The sequence below is a fragment of the Protomyctophum parallelum genome (assembly GCF_964188405.1).
Source record: "Protomyctophum parallelum genome assembly, chromosome: 4".
NCBI lineage: Eukaryota > Metazoa > Chordata > Actinopteri > Myctophiformes > Myctophidae > Protomyctophum > Protomyctophum parallelum.
The window spans coordinates 40,696,138-40,714,110 of NC_139700.1; the positions used below are offsets into that span (position 1 = coordinate 40,696,138).

At 43.0% G+C, this 17,973-nt stretch overlaps 1 protein-coding gene across 3 annotated transcripts in view; it reads right to left on the reverse strand.

Annotated features, from left to right (window-relative positions):
• Window positions 1–945: 945 nt before the first annotated feature.
• The window catches only part of tspan9a (tetraspanin 9a), a 307,238-nt gene continuing 290,210 nt past the window's right edge, over window positions 946–17,973 (reverse strand). For all 3 annotated transcript variants that reach the window (XM_083763888.1, XM_083763889.1, XM_083763887.1), the window contains 2 exons: window positions 14,377–14,460; window positions 946–6,477 (listed from right to left, as the gene is read on the reverse strand). In XM_083763888.1, coding sequence (XP_083620014.1) covers window positions 6,406–6,477; window positions 14,377–14,460 — 156 coding nt within the window. In that variant the 3' untranslated portion in view covers window positions 946–6,405. The remainder of the gene's footprint in view (window positions 6,478–14,376; window positions 14,461–17,973) is intronic.

The following is a 17,973-nucleotide window of genomic DNA, read 5'->3' on the forward strand; positions in this document are numbered from 1 at the left end:
TAATCGCTCGCGCTGCTACTAACTAACACCCGTGGGAAACTTTGTGAGTACTTTATATTTGAAATCTGAATGTTTAAATATACGGAAATCTTGTAAATGCAGCGGCTGCAAAAAACAGGGCAAAGTTACTGCATGACTGTCATGATAATTATCATGGCAGTCATGTTCCAGGGCTAGTGAATTGCCTGAAGGACAGAACCCACATATCCCACATGGGAACTTAATGATCTGAAACTTCTAAATAAATAAACTAAGTGGGTGGAATTTGTTCTTGCACCATGTCCAACAATATAATTGGGAGTTTGAGAGTTTGTGAACTGATTAGACATGATCAAATGTAATCCTGAACTAAACACGTTCTGTTAATTAAAGAGCAGCCATCTTGTTAACACTAGTAATTGTCCACTGCATTATGTCTCTTTCTCACAGAAGGTTGGTCTTGAATAGCCCAAAGATACATTGTGTGTCCTTCCTGTCCTTACTGTAGGCTACTGTAATTCCGAGAATCATCTTGGGCAGACGCTCCACCAGACAGCAGAACAATACAGTGGGGGTTACAGAACCTTGTAAAAGCTGGTATTAAGTGTCTCTCTCATCCTTTTGTTGCAATGGGAGGATGTATTTAAAGATTGTGAGTGTGACGTCTAAATAGTCGTCACAATCGGTGAAATAAAAGAAGAATAAGTGATGTACTGTAATTGACCTGAAGCCTGAAGGAAGTGATATAGCAGATGAACAAAGAACAGATACAGAGAACTATGCTGAAACAACATATTTGATGCAAATTGTACTTTTGCAGGCACTATCTATACACTATAGGCTACAGTATAAGCCTCCACAATCTGGGTTAATTGTTTCATAATTTAATGAGCTGTTTGGGATGAAGAAACAAATGTAAAAAAAAAACATGCCATATAGACCAGAAAAAGAAAAAAAAAATCACCGTTGATTCTATTCACTTTATTTCAGTACATGTTACTAATACAAAATAATCTGTACAAAGGCTAAAATAGGTCATAGTTTTGCATAGAAGGAACAGTGATGCAAAAGAGAAGCCAGGATGGAATGGCACAATTAACTCCACTCACTATCACACGAGGGCTTGGATAACAATTGGGATAACCAAAGGATAAAGCTCGGTAGAAAAATACTCTGCCCTTCACACCAGGCTATATAAATACTCCACAAATTGGCCAATGTTAGCACTTTCATCTTCTTTCCCTAACATCCCTTTACTTTGGTCGACCATGATAACCTCAGCCCAGTTTCTGTAGAGAACTTTACTGTTCGTGCCAAATCCCCTCCAACCTGAAATCGTTTCGCGAGCAATTCAGCTTCAAACGCTATTTTAAATGCTGTCTTCCATGGCTGACAGCGCCAAGGAAGGGGGGGAGGCAAAAGGAAAAAAAAGGGGGAAAAAGGAATACATCAACAGCGTCAAGTCACCAAACATGAAAGGCAATAAGCAGTACAGTATTGTAAGATTTTGTGACACTCTTTTTTTCCTTTATTTAAAAAATAGTATGTTTTTTTAGAGAATGAAGAATGTAGTGCACCACCTACTATAGAGATTCAAGAGTGCTTTTACATGTAGCAAATAAAAGGCTGCCAGGTAATCAGAGAGATAGAACTAACTGCCGCCCACCGGAACACAACATCAAACACGCTGTTGCATGAGCATACATTTCCACCGCTCACATACTCAGCTACAGCAAAGTATGGGGAGGGGGGGGATAGAGGGGAAGATTATATAAAAAATGTCAAAGGTGACAAAAAAGAAAAACTCACAATTCTTCTCAAAGGAATAAAAAACAAATGATGCATGTGCATTCTCCCTTTTTTCGTCTCAGTGGCTTACTTGTGACCGATTTTATTATGCTGTCACGTGCCAGATCTACGAGCTCACCACGTTGTGAGCTAATACATCGGCTATTTTCGGCGAGCGACACTGTCACGCGACGAAGTAAAAATCATGCTTTACTGGCAGTGCTTCCGTGGATGAGAGGGAATACTTTAGACTCCTTAGGGAATACTAACAAAAACAACACAATTTACATATAATTTACACTGCTCCTGCATTAAAAAGAAATTATAATACAGATCCAAACAGTAAGAACTATCAAACAAAAGAAAAGAAAAGATGCATAAAAGAACATTTGGGTAAAGGTCGTTCCCGAAAATGAGAAATTTGACATCCCCCAAACAAATGAACAGACAAAAAGCATGGGTTCTTTTGGTTAGTTACTTCAGTATTAGATGATGCCAATTAACATAACGTTAATGCAAATGTAATTACTATGGGCAGCGGTACAGTCTAACAATACATCAATTGTGAAATTAATATATTTACACCCAGGACTATGGTAGAGAGGAGTAATACAGTGAGATGAGCTCCACGGTACAGTGGCATTCAATAGAACACACTACAGAGAATGGAAAACTTGCATTTACTTAACAGCTTTCTCATAGATGGTTTTACAAGCCACAGTTGCACACATGACGCTGGTGCGTCCTCCGAATATTAAACATGACAAACAACAGCACAGCATGTGTCCCGTTTGCTTCATCCAAGTCCGTGTGCCTAAAATGATCTCTCTCAAGTATGAATTAATTATGATAAATGCCGGTGGCGCCAAGACAGGCGTTCTTTTCACGCTGCAGGCGAACGTTGGGATGTTTGCATTAAAAACGCAACGTGTGTGACTAATCCTCTTTACAAACAAACGTTTAATGGCACCATGTTCTCTCAAGGGAGTGACACTGATCCTCTGTCTGTCTCGGAACACGAAGAAAACAAACAAAAAGAAACCCGCCTCGTGACGTGAACAAACAGCATCATTAAAAGTTAAAACAACATTGGGCGTATAAAACAACATGACACGATGAGTCGATGACAGACAAATAATTCTACAGGAATAACAATCGTTAAACACCTTGTGTTAAAGTGAGAGGTTGTTTCACTCCTGCATTCCCAACAAAATACATGAATACACAAAAAGAAAGTCCAAAAACAATGGAAACTGATCTCAGCAGCAGACCTGAAGGCGTGGTGTCAAGAATACAAAGAAAAGAATGTCAGAATGACGGCAGGACGGTCTCCTTAACTCAGTGACAGTTGACATGCTTCCAGAGATTTGTTTTGTTTTTTATTCAAAAATAGCAGATCTGCAAGTCACATTGTAAAGCTTGTAGACTGTCAATTTTCAAAAGAGTTTTCACATGCCCAAAATTCGGATTAAAGTGGCATGACATAAATCTCATAGCCCCTCCCCCCACTGTGTTCAAAATGTCTTGTATTCTTAACATAATACACACATCCTCACACGCTGTGCCATGTTGTATAGCGCCATTACAGCCCCCCAAGTGACGTGGCCAACACAACAAACCATGGAGCTTCCTCTCAAATCCCAAGGTTATTGTGTAAATAATCCATTAACGCTACATACAGGATAATAGAATACCTGTCTGTGCGGGCAGAGAAAGGCAATGCCATCTTTCCTCTCCGTTGCACGTGCCAAGGGATGTGAAAACTACATTAGGTCACCAAAGAGCGTGACTGCGCTTTGCACGGCGTATACCGTATGTCTGCCGTGTGTCTCCGAACGTCTGTTGACCCATGCAGGCGCTAAATAGAAGGCTCCTAAGAGGGTTTGCTGAGCGGTACGTCGTCACAATGTTTTCCTTGGTGAATTTGTCACGGTGGAGCGCATGGGGGGCGTCGGATGGCACAGCACTGAATCACGTCCTGCGGGGCGTTCATGGACATCCTCCTCGTCCAAAACGGGCCTCGGGCTCAGCTCTCCGAGGATTTATTGTAATGCAAAGCATTAAGCGTCCCGAAAAAATACAAAGAATGACGGCGGGTGAGAGAATGTGAAATGTGTGAGGTTTGTGGGTTTTTGTGTTATCCCGGACGGTTGTAGCAGCAATGCAAAGCGTCTGAGTTCTAATATATGTCATCCGATGCGGAGTACCACGAACACTCCTGTGACGCAACGGGGTGATATTCAGAACAGAGTCCGCTTCTGGTCCCCAAATGGTTTCTTTACCAGATTTTGTAACATACCGGTAAGAGAAAAGAGCTGGTTGGTTTGACCAGTCGACGACCTTCCAACCTGTTAACCACTTAAACTTGACATATTCGTTGTACAGTGAATAGCAAAAATAGGCGATCTACAGTATACAGGCTTATAGCTTGTAACATTTTTCTTCTTATGTTTGACAATTTTTTATTTCCAAAACAGGGATGCCAAGTTGAAAGTGGTTAACGAAGATCCGTTCTAAATCTACGACGCGAGTATTATACGCAAACAACACGTGTATACGTACTGTACTTACAGTACATGTAACACAAGGAGCTGGCAAACTACAGCAGCAATGTAGAAACGTGTGAACGCAAACCACAGCAGAGTTAGCAACACAGACGTACAGTATTCTCATTCCAATTAGATCCGACAGACACGCGCTGGGCGCCCTGCTGTGGACCAGACCCCCACCACCTCCTCTCCTGCACCCACTCCTCCATATCCGCCAATATAAAAAGGAGAATACAGAAATAATTCTGTATTAGTCCCACTGCACCAGAGGAAACTGTATAGGTCGGCGATGGCCAAACTGTGTTTTGATTATGACAATATAAAAAAGTGAATGTCACTGTATTTTCTTTTCTTAAAAACTTTTAAAAATGTGTTTTTATTGTGATACCGATACATAGGAACTTCAAAGTGTACTATGTTAGTTTGATTGATTACCACTTAAACCCCATATGATTGAGCGGAGTACCTCAGGGCTTTATACTAGGGTCTGTCCTGTTTTCTATTACTGTGGGGAAAGCTTTCGCTCTGAAAAATGTATGCGGCCCACCCACCTGACCAATTGATTTGGAAATTATTTTCAAGTGGGCCCCCGATCCAAGAAATGGCGGGTGAACGGTCGGCATACAGAATGTTGGAGTCTTTTAGTTTTTCCCACACCACCACCCTACAGATTAATGATGACTGTGACAGGCAGGGATTTCAGCAGAAAATGTGTGTGCGCGTGTAAAACGGAGAGATGGAGACGGATGAGGAAAGAGTTGAGGAAAAAGAATGGAAAAGCCTGTGAGGGGGTGCAGGAACAAAAGAAGCGAGCTCGGGAGCGCAGGAGAGAGAGAATGCCTCTCGCCTACGAGAGTGCCAAATCGATGGCAGTTGATGACGTCCGACTCCGGGAGGCATCTCTCCTCGGGCCGTTTCCATTCTTCTCCGAATGTGCCGCCGCGCAGCTCTGACAAAGTCATGTTACACAAAACACGCATGTGTGCGCCGCGCACGGACACACACACCCACCCACCCACACTCACTTAACCACCGCAAAAATTGTTTGCAAAGGTCTGCAGTGCCAGAAAGCATTGCCGAGAACTCATAACTTGACTTGTCTATGTGCCTTTTTCAACAGCCGTTCGTCTGGTTTCATACTGAATGGGAATACTGTTACAGTCTGACAATACGCTGTGTGTGCAGCGCGTGTACAATGTGTGCGTGTGTGTGTGTGGGTTAATATGTGCATGCGTTAGTGCACTCAAAAACGAAAACCGTTAAATATTGAGCACGTTGCACAAGAATCACGCCAAACTTCTGTCTAATACTTGCCCGTGATCATTCCCTGTACGCACACGTCCGCCACACTCTCAAGCTCTCTAACAGCTGACCGAGAGAAGGGTCAATCGCAGATCACGTCACACGCAACACAGGCCATTGCCCTCGCCGACCTAAGGTGCTCCTTCCGAAGCGATCGCATTAAATCCGATCGCAAATGCGACATCTCAAAGCTCCCTTGCACCGATCTGATCAATATCATTACATTCCATTCCTCAAAATCAATGAAACAAAAAACAACAACAACAAAAAAAATATATATATGAAAACATCTGACAACGTTCGATCCGCGGAGTAGAAAACAAGCATGCTAGGTGGGAACCTTTCTTCCGAACCTTCACAACGTCACATGAGTCAGTATATGAGGGGGGTGACAAAAGGTGCTCCCCGTAGTTTTCCGTTGCCTCAGAGAGGTGATGTGAGCGTTAAACCTCCAGAATCCGTTGAGGGGGAAGGGGGGGGGGTTAGTTCAAGCAACGACGACTAAATAGAACCGTGATAAAGAAGAGGGAGGGGTTCCTTCCTTGTCCTTCATCTTCCAGTCATGTTTACTCTTTGGCAAAATGAAGGGTATGGGTGCAGAGAGCAGAACAGAGTGGGGGGGTTGGGGGTCACTGTACATATGGGATTATGGGAAATGGGGACTGGGGGAGGTCAGGGGATGCCGTGAGGGGTTATAAAGAGAGGGGTGGTTTTGTTCAGAGTTCAGAGTCTATCCCATCAGGCAGTGGGGCTCCTCTTCGTTCCCCGGGTCCTTCCCGCGCTCCGGCTAAGCGTCGTACTTCTTCCCCGTTCTGTGGATTTGGTGGAACAGTATCATGGAGAACGCCATGCCCAGGAGCTGTGGAGGAAGAGGGACACGAGGGAGACTGTGAGTGTACCGCAGATCACTGCTTCTCAGAGTGGGGTCCCTTAGCCTTATAGGGTTGGTTCCAGGGGGTCCGTATCAAAAGCAGTTAACCTAGTAGCAAACCTAGTAGTGTTAAAAGTTAATAATTTTAACCACTTTATCCATTTCTATGTTGGCTAGTCAAAACATTGCAGATCGTCAAGCTCGCAGTGAGAGATTGACTGATTGAATACTTAAGAAATGTAAACAGCACAGAGGTAGTAAAACATTTAGGCTAAAAGGATAACACACAAAAATGTCCCGGGTGGTCCTGTGTATTCAATTCATCAACAGAGCAGATAATATTAACACATTAGTACATGTCAACAACAAATACGAACACATATATAATATATATATATATTATTTACGGAGTAGAAAACCTCATTTCAATGGGAATTAACATCCAACTCCCCTTGGATCAGATGTCAATGGGCCATTCCATTATGGTGGCGAATTTTGTTTTGTGGCTGTCACTCCCTTTGGTGAAGTAGTTATGACAGGTAATGATCGAGGGCACTATCCCTAGAAGATGGTTCAACTGTCTTCTACCCTGAGCCATCCCCAAACTAGCAACGTGTGTTGGAAGGAACCGACTATGTACCACTGCGATCAACTACAACCACCACAGTTGTGTTAGTTATAAACAATTGTTTACCATATACAGGGTCAATATAAGGTTTTATTCACCGATAAAAATTGTTTAAATGAATGTGTTGCCGTATGTGTGATGTCTGTATTCGGTATGGCCATCATGGGCCAGTGTGCAAAGATTTGCATCATGTATTCTTATGATTCCATAATGAAATAAAATGACTGCTGTAGCTTTAAAGCCTCTTCTTCTTTTTTTTACCTCTCTCTCTCTCTCGAAGTGCAACAAACTCCGTTGGTACGGTATCTCGCTAGGAGGAAGTCGTGCAGCGTGAACAGGCATTAAGTCAATGAGGTGCCACCGAATAGAGAGCTTTGAAGGTTCCATTTCCCCCTGATACTTCCACACATCAAACAGAGACGTGAGACTGATCCTAAAACCATTATCTGGTGACAGGAAGGGAAGTATGGCGCATAACGTGGATCCATCTGAACCTCCTTCTAACAGACGCTTGTTCCAGTGGGATGCACGGAGAAAAGCTCCTGATTGGCTCCTTTTGGTTCTCAGAGTCCCGCTTTAAAGAAAACATGATTATATCTTAAGCTGCCCGTCAATCAACAATAGGTGAGAGAAATAAAGTGTGACGTGACGGCAATCATAACTGCGTATATACTGTAAGTGACGGGACTGACAAATATCCTTGCTAATCTTATTTTTTTATTTTTTTGCCAAGCTGTTTGTATTTTTTAAGTTAAACAGATAGACAGTACACTGACGTTGGTCAAGACAGACACAGAATTGCACAGAGACAAGATGAGGACTGGACAGATAGGCTACTACAAAAAAAAGAAATATTGAAAACTATATTAGTTGGGGGTCTGGTCGGTCCCTTGCTTGATACACCACAATTCACTGTCACTCAAGTATCTGACAAATCAATCTGTAATATCTGCATGGTCCAGCTCATTTACATATTTAGAAAAAGCTTCACTACAAATGGCTCCCCAGCTAGAACTAGAACCATGATTCTTTCTAGCTAGACAAAGCACATCTCCTATCCCCACGGGATGTGAAGGGGGTGTTGGAGATTTCCACTTAAGTGATATCAAACGCCTAGCTAATCGGGTGACAAAAGCTATTAAGTCTGCCTCCAGGGAAGACAGTGAATATCCTCGCTACTCTTGAACGAAACATGAACTTCAAAAACCGATACACTGCTATGGGTCCGAAATGGGTCGGCATTGGCTTAGGGGTAGAGTATCTGGCCGGTATAATAACCAGATGGGAACCATGAGGTTCCCAGTTCGATCCCATGGGCACCCACAGGGTTAGTGTCAAAGTGCCCCTGCATGAGTAAGAAGCTGATCCCCTAATTTCCCCCGATGTGCAGTTGCACAATTGCAGAATGTATTGGCTGACTCAGCAGGTAGAGCATTAGGTGCCATATTAAGTAAAATGAAATTTTGCCCTGATTTAGGTTTTGCTACATTTACCAAACTCTATGACGCCATGGTCTCTTCCATTCTGTTTTATGCAGCAGGTGTGTGGGGCTTTGAGGAGGCTACCGAATGTAAAAACATTCAGAGTAGAGCGTTGAGGTGTTTTCTCGGGGTGCATAAGTATACCACTAAGTTGGCCATTGAAGGTGACACAGGTTGGGAAAGCTGCCTGACAAAGCAGAGATGTGAGATGATCAGGTTATGGAATCGCCTTATCCAACTGCCAGAAGAGAGGCTTACAAAAATTATATTTAATTGGAATAAGAGATGTAATCATCCGTGGATAAGAGAGGTCTCCTCAATTTTCTCAATTTCTGACTTAAACCCATATTTTTTAAATAACCTTCATTGTAACATTAATACAGTCAAATATAAACTGTCAGTGTTACATCAGCAGAAATGGAGGGTGGACATTGTGAAGAAGGCGAAATTGAGAAGTTATATTCAATTTAAAGAGGATTACATGACTGAACCTTATGTTGCATTTAATTTAAAAAGAGGACAGAGGTCCTTCTGTGCCCAGTTAAGATCTGGTGCTTTGCCTCTGGCAGTTGAGGTTGGCAGATATACTGGCGTTCCTGAGGAGCAGCGACTGTGTGCTCTTTGTGACCTGGGAGTTGTAGAGGATGAGTTTCATTTTGTTTTCTACTGTCCACTATACCATGATTTAAGAACCGTTTTATTTGAAAAAATTCAGGATAAGATCCCAGATCTGTTTTGGATGTCTGAGTGTTTTATGTTAAATTGGTTGTTCAGTAATGAAGTTTTTGTTTTTGGAAAATTCATAGAGAAGGCATGGCAGTTAAGTTGGAGAACGATGTATCCATGAGTAACTGTCTATTTGTGTATATGTATTATTATATATGTACAATTTTGTGAGTGTCTTGTAAGCCTGTGCGGGCTGGGCATCTTATGATGTAGGACACTTTAATAAAAACTCTATCTATCTATCTATGCACGGTTTCTTCCACCATCGATGTATGAGTGAATGGGTGAATGTAATGCACAATCTATGTAAAGTGCTTTGGATAAAATCAGACCCGATTTCTGATTACATTCTTGTGGTCTGTGGTCTTCTGAACAGAAGAGTATGGCAGCTGTCCCCTTGGTGTTATGGAAATGTCTATGGTGTATATACCGTATAGTTATTACCGTAACATAACATCACTGTAGGGCAGAAACCTGTAGTGTATGTGTTCCAATGGATTCATTCAATGTATACTTTTTCAGTCACAAGCTATTCAAGCTCTTTTTTTTAACACTTTTCAGTTTTCACAGGTTAAATATTTATGAAAAAAGGAAATAGAGCATGCACCTCCACTCTAGCCCAGGTGCTAGACAAAAGGCAGTACAAGAGAAAAAATAGAGTCTGCAACACTGCTTCTTCAGGAATTCCTGAAGAAGATCCTAAGGGATCGAAACGTTGAATCAAATAAACCAGTGGAGCTGAGTTTTTCATACCAGTGTTGCAGACTCTATTTTTTCTCTAAATATTTATGAAACCCACAGACAGACTTAAACACATTCAACCTGGTGTCGCTATTTTGGGCATTACAATATTAATAGGTTTCCTTCCAACATAAAAAAGGCGAAAATAGACAACCTGAAAGCTCGCATTCTGAACATGTAAATTTGCAAAGCTTTTGTGGCAGTGTAATATCATGTAAATTGTGCACGAAACGTTCTGTATAAAGCTGTATAAAATAGGACATTAATTTAAGAAAAAAGTGTAAAGGTTAAAATAAGGAGATATGTCCTGCCCCGTCTGCTTAGAAAAGCCAAATTGTCCCAGGTTGTGAATACATAACAGAATCGTGCAGCGTCTACTGAAACTAATATGTGATATGATGCATGGTGATGATACGCCGCCCCTGGGATATTTCCAACATCTAACATTAGGTGATTCAAGGGTAGTCTTGCATGGCCACGTCTGACTGTAGCTATTAGAATGACAACCTAAGTACAGTTGGTCAATGCAGTCGTGTTCCAGCTGTATTATACACAAGTGAGCATGACTATCTTCCCCCCCAACCCCCCACCCCCCACCCCCGGAGAATTATGTGCTGCCCAAAAATCTGGATGCGTTAAAAGGAAAAAGCGATGATGCAGAGTAGAAACAGTAAGTGAATGCCAAAGGAAGGCGAGAGAGAGAGGAGAGAGAGAGAGAGAGAGAGAGAGAGAGAGAGAGAGAGAGAGAGAGAGAGAGAGAGAGAGAGAGAGAGAGGGGAGAGAGAGAGGGAGAGAGAGAGAGAGAGAGAGAGAGGGAGAGAGAGAGAGAGGGAGAGAGAGAGATTGAGATTCAGCAGACCCAGCAGAGCAGAACCCATATCTGCTGCTAGGTGAGGTGCAACAATGTGCAAACACAGCAGCAGGATTTGTGAGCTGTTGTGACAGGAGATACAAGCACATTAAGGACCACTACTGAGCATTATGTGCATCTGTACCGAGTTGACCTCCACATAAACGACTAACTACTGTACATACGAACAGAGCAACTATGTTCAAAGACTTTAGGAATACTGATTTTGTGTGTGCGCGCACGCGCGCGTGTGCGTGTGCAACTGCGTGTGTGCGTACATGCTAATTCAAATATATTTGAATAATTGCTGCTATTCATCTTCAAATGTTATTACTTCACAAGCGTGTCAAGGCACCCATGCCTATTAGATTCCTGAATTAACATTTTAATTTCATTTTGTAAGCTACTGTACTGTAGTTCTTCTAAGTTGCGATGTGACACACCTCTGTGCACACAGTGCTTCATTTCCTTTTAATTGTACTTTAGAAGTGTTGATTGTTCCTATTTGACACTTCTCATAAAAGGCTCCTTTGAATTTAATTGAGAGAAGAGAGAGAGAGAGAGAGAGAGAGAGAGAGAGAGAGAGAGAGAGAGAGAGAGAGAGAGAGAGAGAGAGAGAGAGAGAGAGAGCAGGTCACAGGAGGTGTGAGAATGAAACTTTAAAGCTATAGTGTCGCAGTCCCGCCCCCTCGAGAGACCCAGAAAATAAATCCCTGTTCATTTTCCTCATAGACTTTTTTAAAAGACGTTTACGCCGCGGACAAAGCCAACTCTTGTCTTGACAAATCCTGACAACAAACACAATTTTTCGGGCTGAACAAACAATTAGAAAGAACAGGAAAACGGTAGGTTACAACACTTTTGTTTTTGTTTTTCTTCTTTGTAATTATTTGTTTGGTCCAAAATATTGTGTTTGTTGTCATGATTTGTCACGACTCGAGTTGGCTTTGTACAACGCTTATAAGGTCTTTAAATAAATACTTTTTGAAAAGTCTATGGGAAAAATGCATTGGAAACTATTTCCTGGGCAGTGTTGGGTGTAACGGCGCTATTAATAACGGCGTTATGTAAGGGACTACTTTTATTGGTAACGGAATAAACTAACTAGTTAGTTTTGCAATTTAGTAGTTAGTTACTTAGTTACTTTTCCAAAACAGTAGTCCCGTTACTATAATGTGTCCCTGTTCATTTTGTGTGCAAGATTTAAAAAATAATAATAAAGCCCCGACTGCCCGCAGTCTATTTCTCCTGCCTTCATATCTGTGTGATTTATCTTCCCAAGCCCCAATGCACAGCGCATAGTATAGCCTACTATACATCCTGCGTCTACTACATCCTGTAAGTTCACTTAAGAAATAAAAGTATTGTTACAAGTAGCTTTTATTTTGAAGAGGAAGAGGAAGTTGTTTCGGTTGTAGCCAGCTACTATGACAGTGCCGGTGGTGGTGGTGGAATATACTCTATGCGGAATAATAATAACAACATGCTTTAAACCAAAGTAAAAACCGCATGCGTCTTTGACTTAAACAATGTAGTCTAAACACTTTGGAATTACGTTACACATGGTAGATCCTCCGTGGCTGCGTCATTAGGTGAGTACTAGTTTAATGAATTGTTTAAGTTTCATAGTAACATTCATCATCAATGCCCCCCCCCCCCCAAATAACAGGTTACAGGATTCTCATTCCATTACTGTCTGTCACTGCCTGCAAGGATGGCCGCCGTGCCATTTCTTATAAACTATCTTGTTCATACGTGGGTCCACGGTGGTGGTGGTGGTGTTGTTCATGCGCCGCAGTGCGCGCCGTGGAGAGGGCATCATGTGCGCTGTTGGCTGGTTGGAGCGCAGCGCAACAGCCTTTCTGTCCAGTCCTACGTGTATAGACTGGCGATTGTGGCGAATTATATTCGTTAATAAAGAGAGAGCTGTAAAGGGGATATTGTCTATGGTCAGTTCATGGTGTGTATCATTCTCGTTTTTAACCATAGAGTTAATTAGGGCCGTAATAATGCGGAGCAATGACGGTATGCAGTAGCCTAATAGCCTACAATGTAAACAACCTGCGCAAGCATTAAAACTGGGTTTTAATTGTCGGGTAACGGAAAATAACGGAAAATAATCTAACTTGTTACTTTTCTCAGAAGGTAATCTGTAACGGTAAGGGATTATTTTCATGGGCAGTAATCCAGTAACCTAACGACGTTACTTTAGAAAGTAACGATGCCCAACACTGTTCCTGGGCCTGGCGTCGTCATGAAAGGGGGCGGGACTGCGGCGCTCTATAGCCGTCGCCATGGAATCATAAAGGGTGCAGGATGCAGACAGAGCGACCAAAAGATATGACAAGAAATGGACTAAAACCCACTGTGACGCACAGCTCATCCTACAATAAATGTGGCACGTCTCTCTCTCTGTGTGTGTGTGTGTGTGTGTCTCTGTGTGTGTGTGTGTGTGTCTGTGTGTGTGTCTCTGTGTGTGTCTGTCTGCGTGTGTGTATGGTTGTAATGCATGTAACTCAACTTCAAATTAGACACGCGCGTTCTGTTGCAGGGAGTGCAGTGCCCGATCGGTCGGACCCACGGTTCTCCAGAACCACCACAAAAGGTCTCGAGTCCTAACCCTGCAAATTGATAGCTTAACCACTCCACTTTTCACAGTCAGTTTGGACTCTTCAGACACAGGAAGACTGGCAGCTACAGAGATCTCCATGTGGGACACAGAAGAGGGGAACACCAGTGGTGTGGCCAGATTTGTATCTGGCCACACCACTGGTGTTCCCCTCTTCTACCTCCCCCGTTAATTTAACTCATACTATTAAAAAATTACCTATAAGATGGGATATCACCCTCCCCTCTACACGGAACAATTGTGTTTGTATGGACGCACAACAAAACCAGATGCACCGTGGTGGATTCAAACCCACAAAATTCCACGGTGGTGGACGGGCACTTTACCACTGCACCAACCGAGCACCAGTCAATTCTTTACATTCTCTCTGAGTTTAATTAAAGCAGAGCATTCGCAACACCGCATCTCGACACCAGTGCATCCTCTCCTCTCGCATGCCCGTTATCATTGATTCGGCCAGACCAGGTCAGAGTGCAGCAGACAGAAGTTTCAATGAAGTGAGATGCAGAGCTGCCAACCTGCACACATTTTGTGTACCAACCACGCAATTCTAGGCGTATAGACACCTAGAATTGCGTGGTTGGTACACAAAATGTGTGCAGGTTGGCAGCTCTGGAGATGTGTTGAATGATCTCATCACAATACCCTGACACACGCACACACACGCACACGCACACGCACACGCACACGCACACGCACACACACACACACACACACACACACACACACACACACACACACACACACACACACACACACACACACACACACACACACAGTTCATTCAAGTGCACCCACGAAAATAACAAAACTGAACTGGAGGGAGTCTCACCTGTACCACCAGGATGACCATGCCGATGGTCCCCAGCAGGTGTTTGTTGTCGTCCAACCACTCCTCCACCTTCTCAAAGCAACCCTGCAGGAGACGGAAAACAGCCTTTAAAAAAACTGCACTTTCCACTACACTACATCAACACCAAGTTTCTGTCTTCCCTTGTAAGAGATCAGCTTTTTTCGAAAAAGAATGTGACAAGTCTTGACAAATCTTGGCTTATGGGACACAAGCTCATTTCAAATTGGGGGCCGTGGCCAAATGCATTCCTTGACGGGAAAATGTTTGAGAAACTGTACGCCAACGTTTCTAAAAAAGTGAGCCGCGGATCTACTGTAGGCAAAGTAAGGCATGTGCCTTACTTGTTTACGTTTTTGCCTCCCCTCAGTCGAGAGGCTTTTTGTGTATTATTTGTATGTATTTTGCCCTATTCAAGGCTGACAGACAGTGTATCAGACAGGAGAATACACATCTATTCTCTCTGTGTCCTGCGTGTCTGGAGTGTTGGGACTTTCCACGCGTGTCCTGCGACGCAGGACACACAGAGAATAGATGTGTATTCTTCTGTCTGATACACTGTCTGTCCACCTTGAGTAGCGGCTATAGGCGGCATATAATGTTAAATAAAACGGTTCCAACTTCTCGAAGCCATGGGAGGCCATGGGAGGCGGCTGCCTGCTCTTGCCTTTAGTAGATCCGCCACTGCGTACAGTTAGCAATGAACTTCAGCCAATGTGCAGGTTATGCAGCCCCAAAACAAGGTGTTTAATCGATTGTTCAAAACTATTTTGAGACAAAGCGCACGCAGCACAATTCTGAGAGTTAAATTTAACCTGTGAGAGTGTGCAAATGGACCCGTACGGGTGTGCTGAATAGACAACAACAGAGCTAATAATGTAGAACAGTTTGCCAGAGAGAGAGAGAGCCATGCCTTGAGGCACTGCAGGTGTAAAAGAAAGTTAATAACAAAATACCACTGACAGATACATTTTGCCTACAGTATGGAACAAGAGGGCATGGCTCAGTGGATTAATTTGGACGAGCTGCAAAGTTCTTTGTTTGAAAAAGTTGAGCAAAAGGCGCTATGACATTAGAAGTTGTGTGAAGAACATCCAGACAAAAGCAAAAAAGAATCCAAGGCCCTCTTCGTTCGCTTTGATGTCAGGCTATAGTTCATAATTGAACAAGTTAGAAAGTTGCCCACACTACTTCTAATGTATTTTACCAGCACACAACCACAGCATGAGTTCATACTCGAATGAGTTCAAACTTTATAAATGAACTTTTCAAAGAATTTTCAGAAAGAGGAGATGCTATTTTTGAGTGGTGCAAGGTCCACTCCTATAGACAGCTATGTGTGTCCCTGGGTCCCATGGGTCTGTCCCTGTATATATATAACTGTATATATGATGATTTCGGGTGTGACAGACAGTACAGTACAGTAGAGGGAACCCCCGGGACCCCTACACGGTAATTCTGTCATTTCTGAACCGTTTCGGATGCGGGGCGGCTCGCCGGAACCGGGCCGGCACCCTGGGTGCGTTCCTGTGGGTCTGGAACTTCCGGGGACACCCACATGGAGTTGCACCACTCACTTCACACGGGTATGATTTTTTATTTTGAAGTTGAAGAGTCCATTTGGTTACATTTGTACACTTAACACTCTCACTAAGGACACCACAGGGTGTTCTGTGTAGAGATGCTCCGATCAGGTTTTTTGGGGCCGATCACCGATCACCGATCACTGGAAACAGTACAGGCCGATACCGATATTGCCGATACCGACCGATCACAGCGTCGTGAAATCCATATTTTTTTCCATTGTGTAGCATATATACTTACTGTAGTTTCTACTGTACTCTTCTTACACATCATTGACATTGTAAGTATAAAAATTAGGAGATGAGAAAGTTTTTTTGCAAGCTGAGGCAACGTGCAATATTTCACTCTAGACTATCTTAGAGACAACTTGGAGGTTACAGAGTGAACTGTAGAGACTCAAAATGCAGTGGTTCCCAAAGTGGGGACCCTAACCCCCAGGGGTCCTTGAGGGAGTTCCAGGGGGTCCCCAGCTAAAAGGATAGTTTGGAACCAAATGGACCCGTCAGGGTTAACATTGATTTTACAATATAATTTGGGGTCTCAGAGATAGAAGTGGCATTAAATGGGGGTTCGTAGTCAAACTGGGGGTCCTTGAAATTAAACTGGTGGAGAAATTTGAGAATCACTGCTACAATCTTCTTATGGGGGTCCCTGGCATATCTTTTCAAATGGGGGTCCGTGGGCTGGTGATCAGTGTCAATTTGGGGGTCCTTGACGTGAAAAGGTTTGGGAACCACTGTCTTAGAGACAACTTGGAGAGTAAACTGTAGCTTTCTTCTTTCATCAAATACAAAAATATAATAATAATAATAACATACCGTACATGTTCAGTGCACGGACACAGACAACTGAACATTTCACTGTACAGACTAAAATAAAAAGCAGGCTGCTAGAGTTAGCACTTGTATACTGTATAGGCTCGCTGATCGTTATCTTAGTGCTTAGATTAGCGTGTAGCTACTGATTCAACCCACTGATTTAACTTCATCTCCGCCTTTAATCCAAGTAATTTTTTTATTGACAACGTGAACGAACCCCGACACCAGCGCTGCAAAAATATACAGATCTACAAGCTCTCAACGCGTAGCGAACTGCGCTGCAGATGAGTCGGTCACGAACAAATCAAAAGAACTAGTTATTTTTGGTGAACGAAACCGATCCGGTCACTTCCGTGAACGATCCGTTCAAAATGCAAATGACGGGGATTCGCCTGGCTGCTCTTCTCATTCAGTGCGAGGCTGCGAGCCGGAGGGTGCAGGTCGGGGCCGTGCTCTCCGTCTCCAGGGCTCCCACACACTTCTCCGGGGAGGAGGAGGAGCACTGGGCACTGGCAGGCTACATGTTGCTATGGCTAAAAACACTGTCAGCAGCCAGTGGTTGTGATGTTAGCTTCAAGCTAACAAGCCAAGCTAATAGCTTGCATCTGCTTGTCCGTTCCCTTCACTTCATCTCCACCTGTAACTTATTTCTTCTTTTTTCCCAAGCTCTCAACAGCGACCGGAGCTGCAAAAACAGGCGCCCCCTTAAAGGAGACTTGCCACTGTCCCACTGTCTGTTTTGATCGGGCATTTTGATCGGCAATTTTGATTTATTTTGAGAATCCGATCCGATCCGATACAGGCATGATCGGCCGATCATGATCGGTGGCCGATCGATCGGCGCATCTCTAGTTCTGTGTATTGATTAGAGCAGTGGATCTCAAACGTTTTTGTCTCAGGGCACCTCTGAATTACATTGTTATTACTTTATAGAACATTTATGTCATATTACGGTATGTAAATATACAAATCTTTCCCCCTAAGATATACTCTAAGGTAATATAGGTAACATTTAGCCTATTTTTAATATAAGTTTTTTTATATATTTATAGCCCTAATTTCAGCCACTATAGTATTGTGCTGTGGTGTTTCCTTGCGGCAAGACACATCACATCCCATTTTGGTTTTGTTCCACCGTTTATATTTACATTTTCTGTTTATGTTGACATTCATCCTG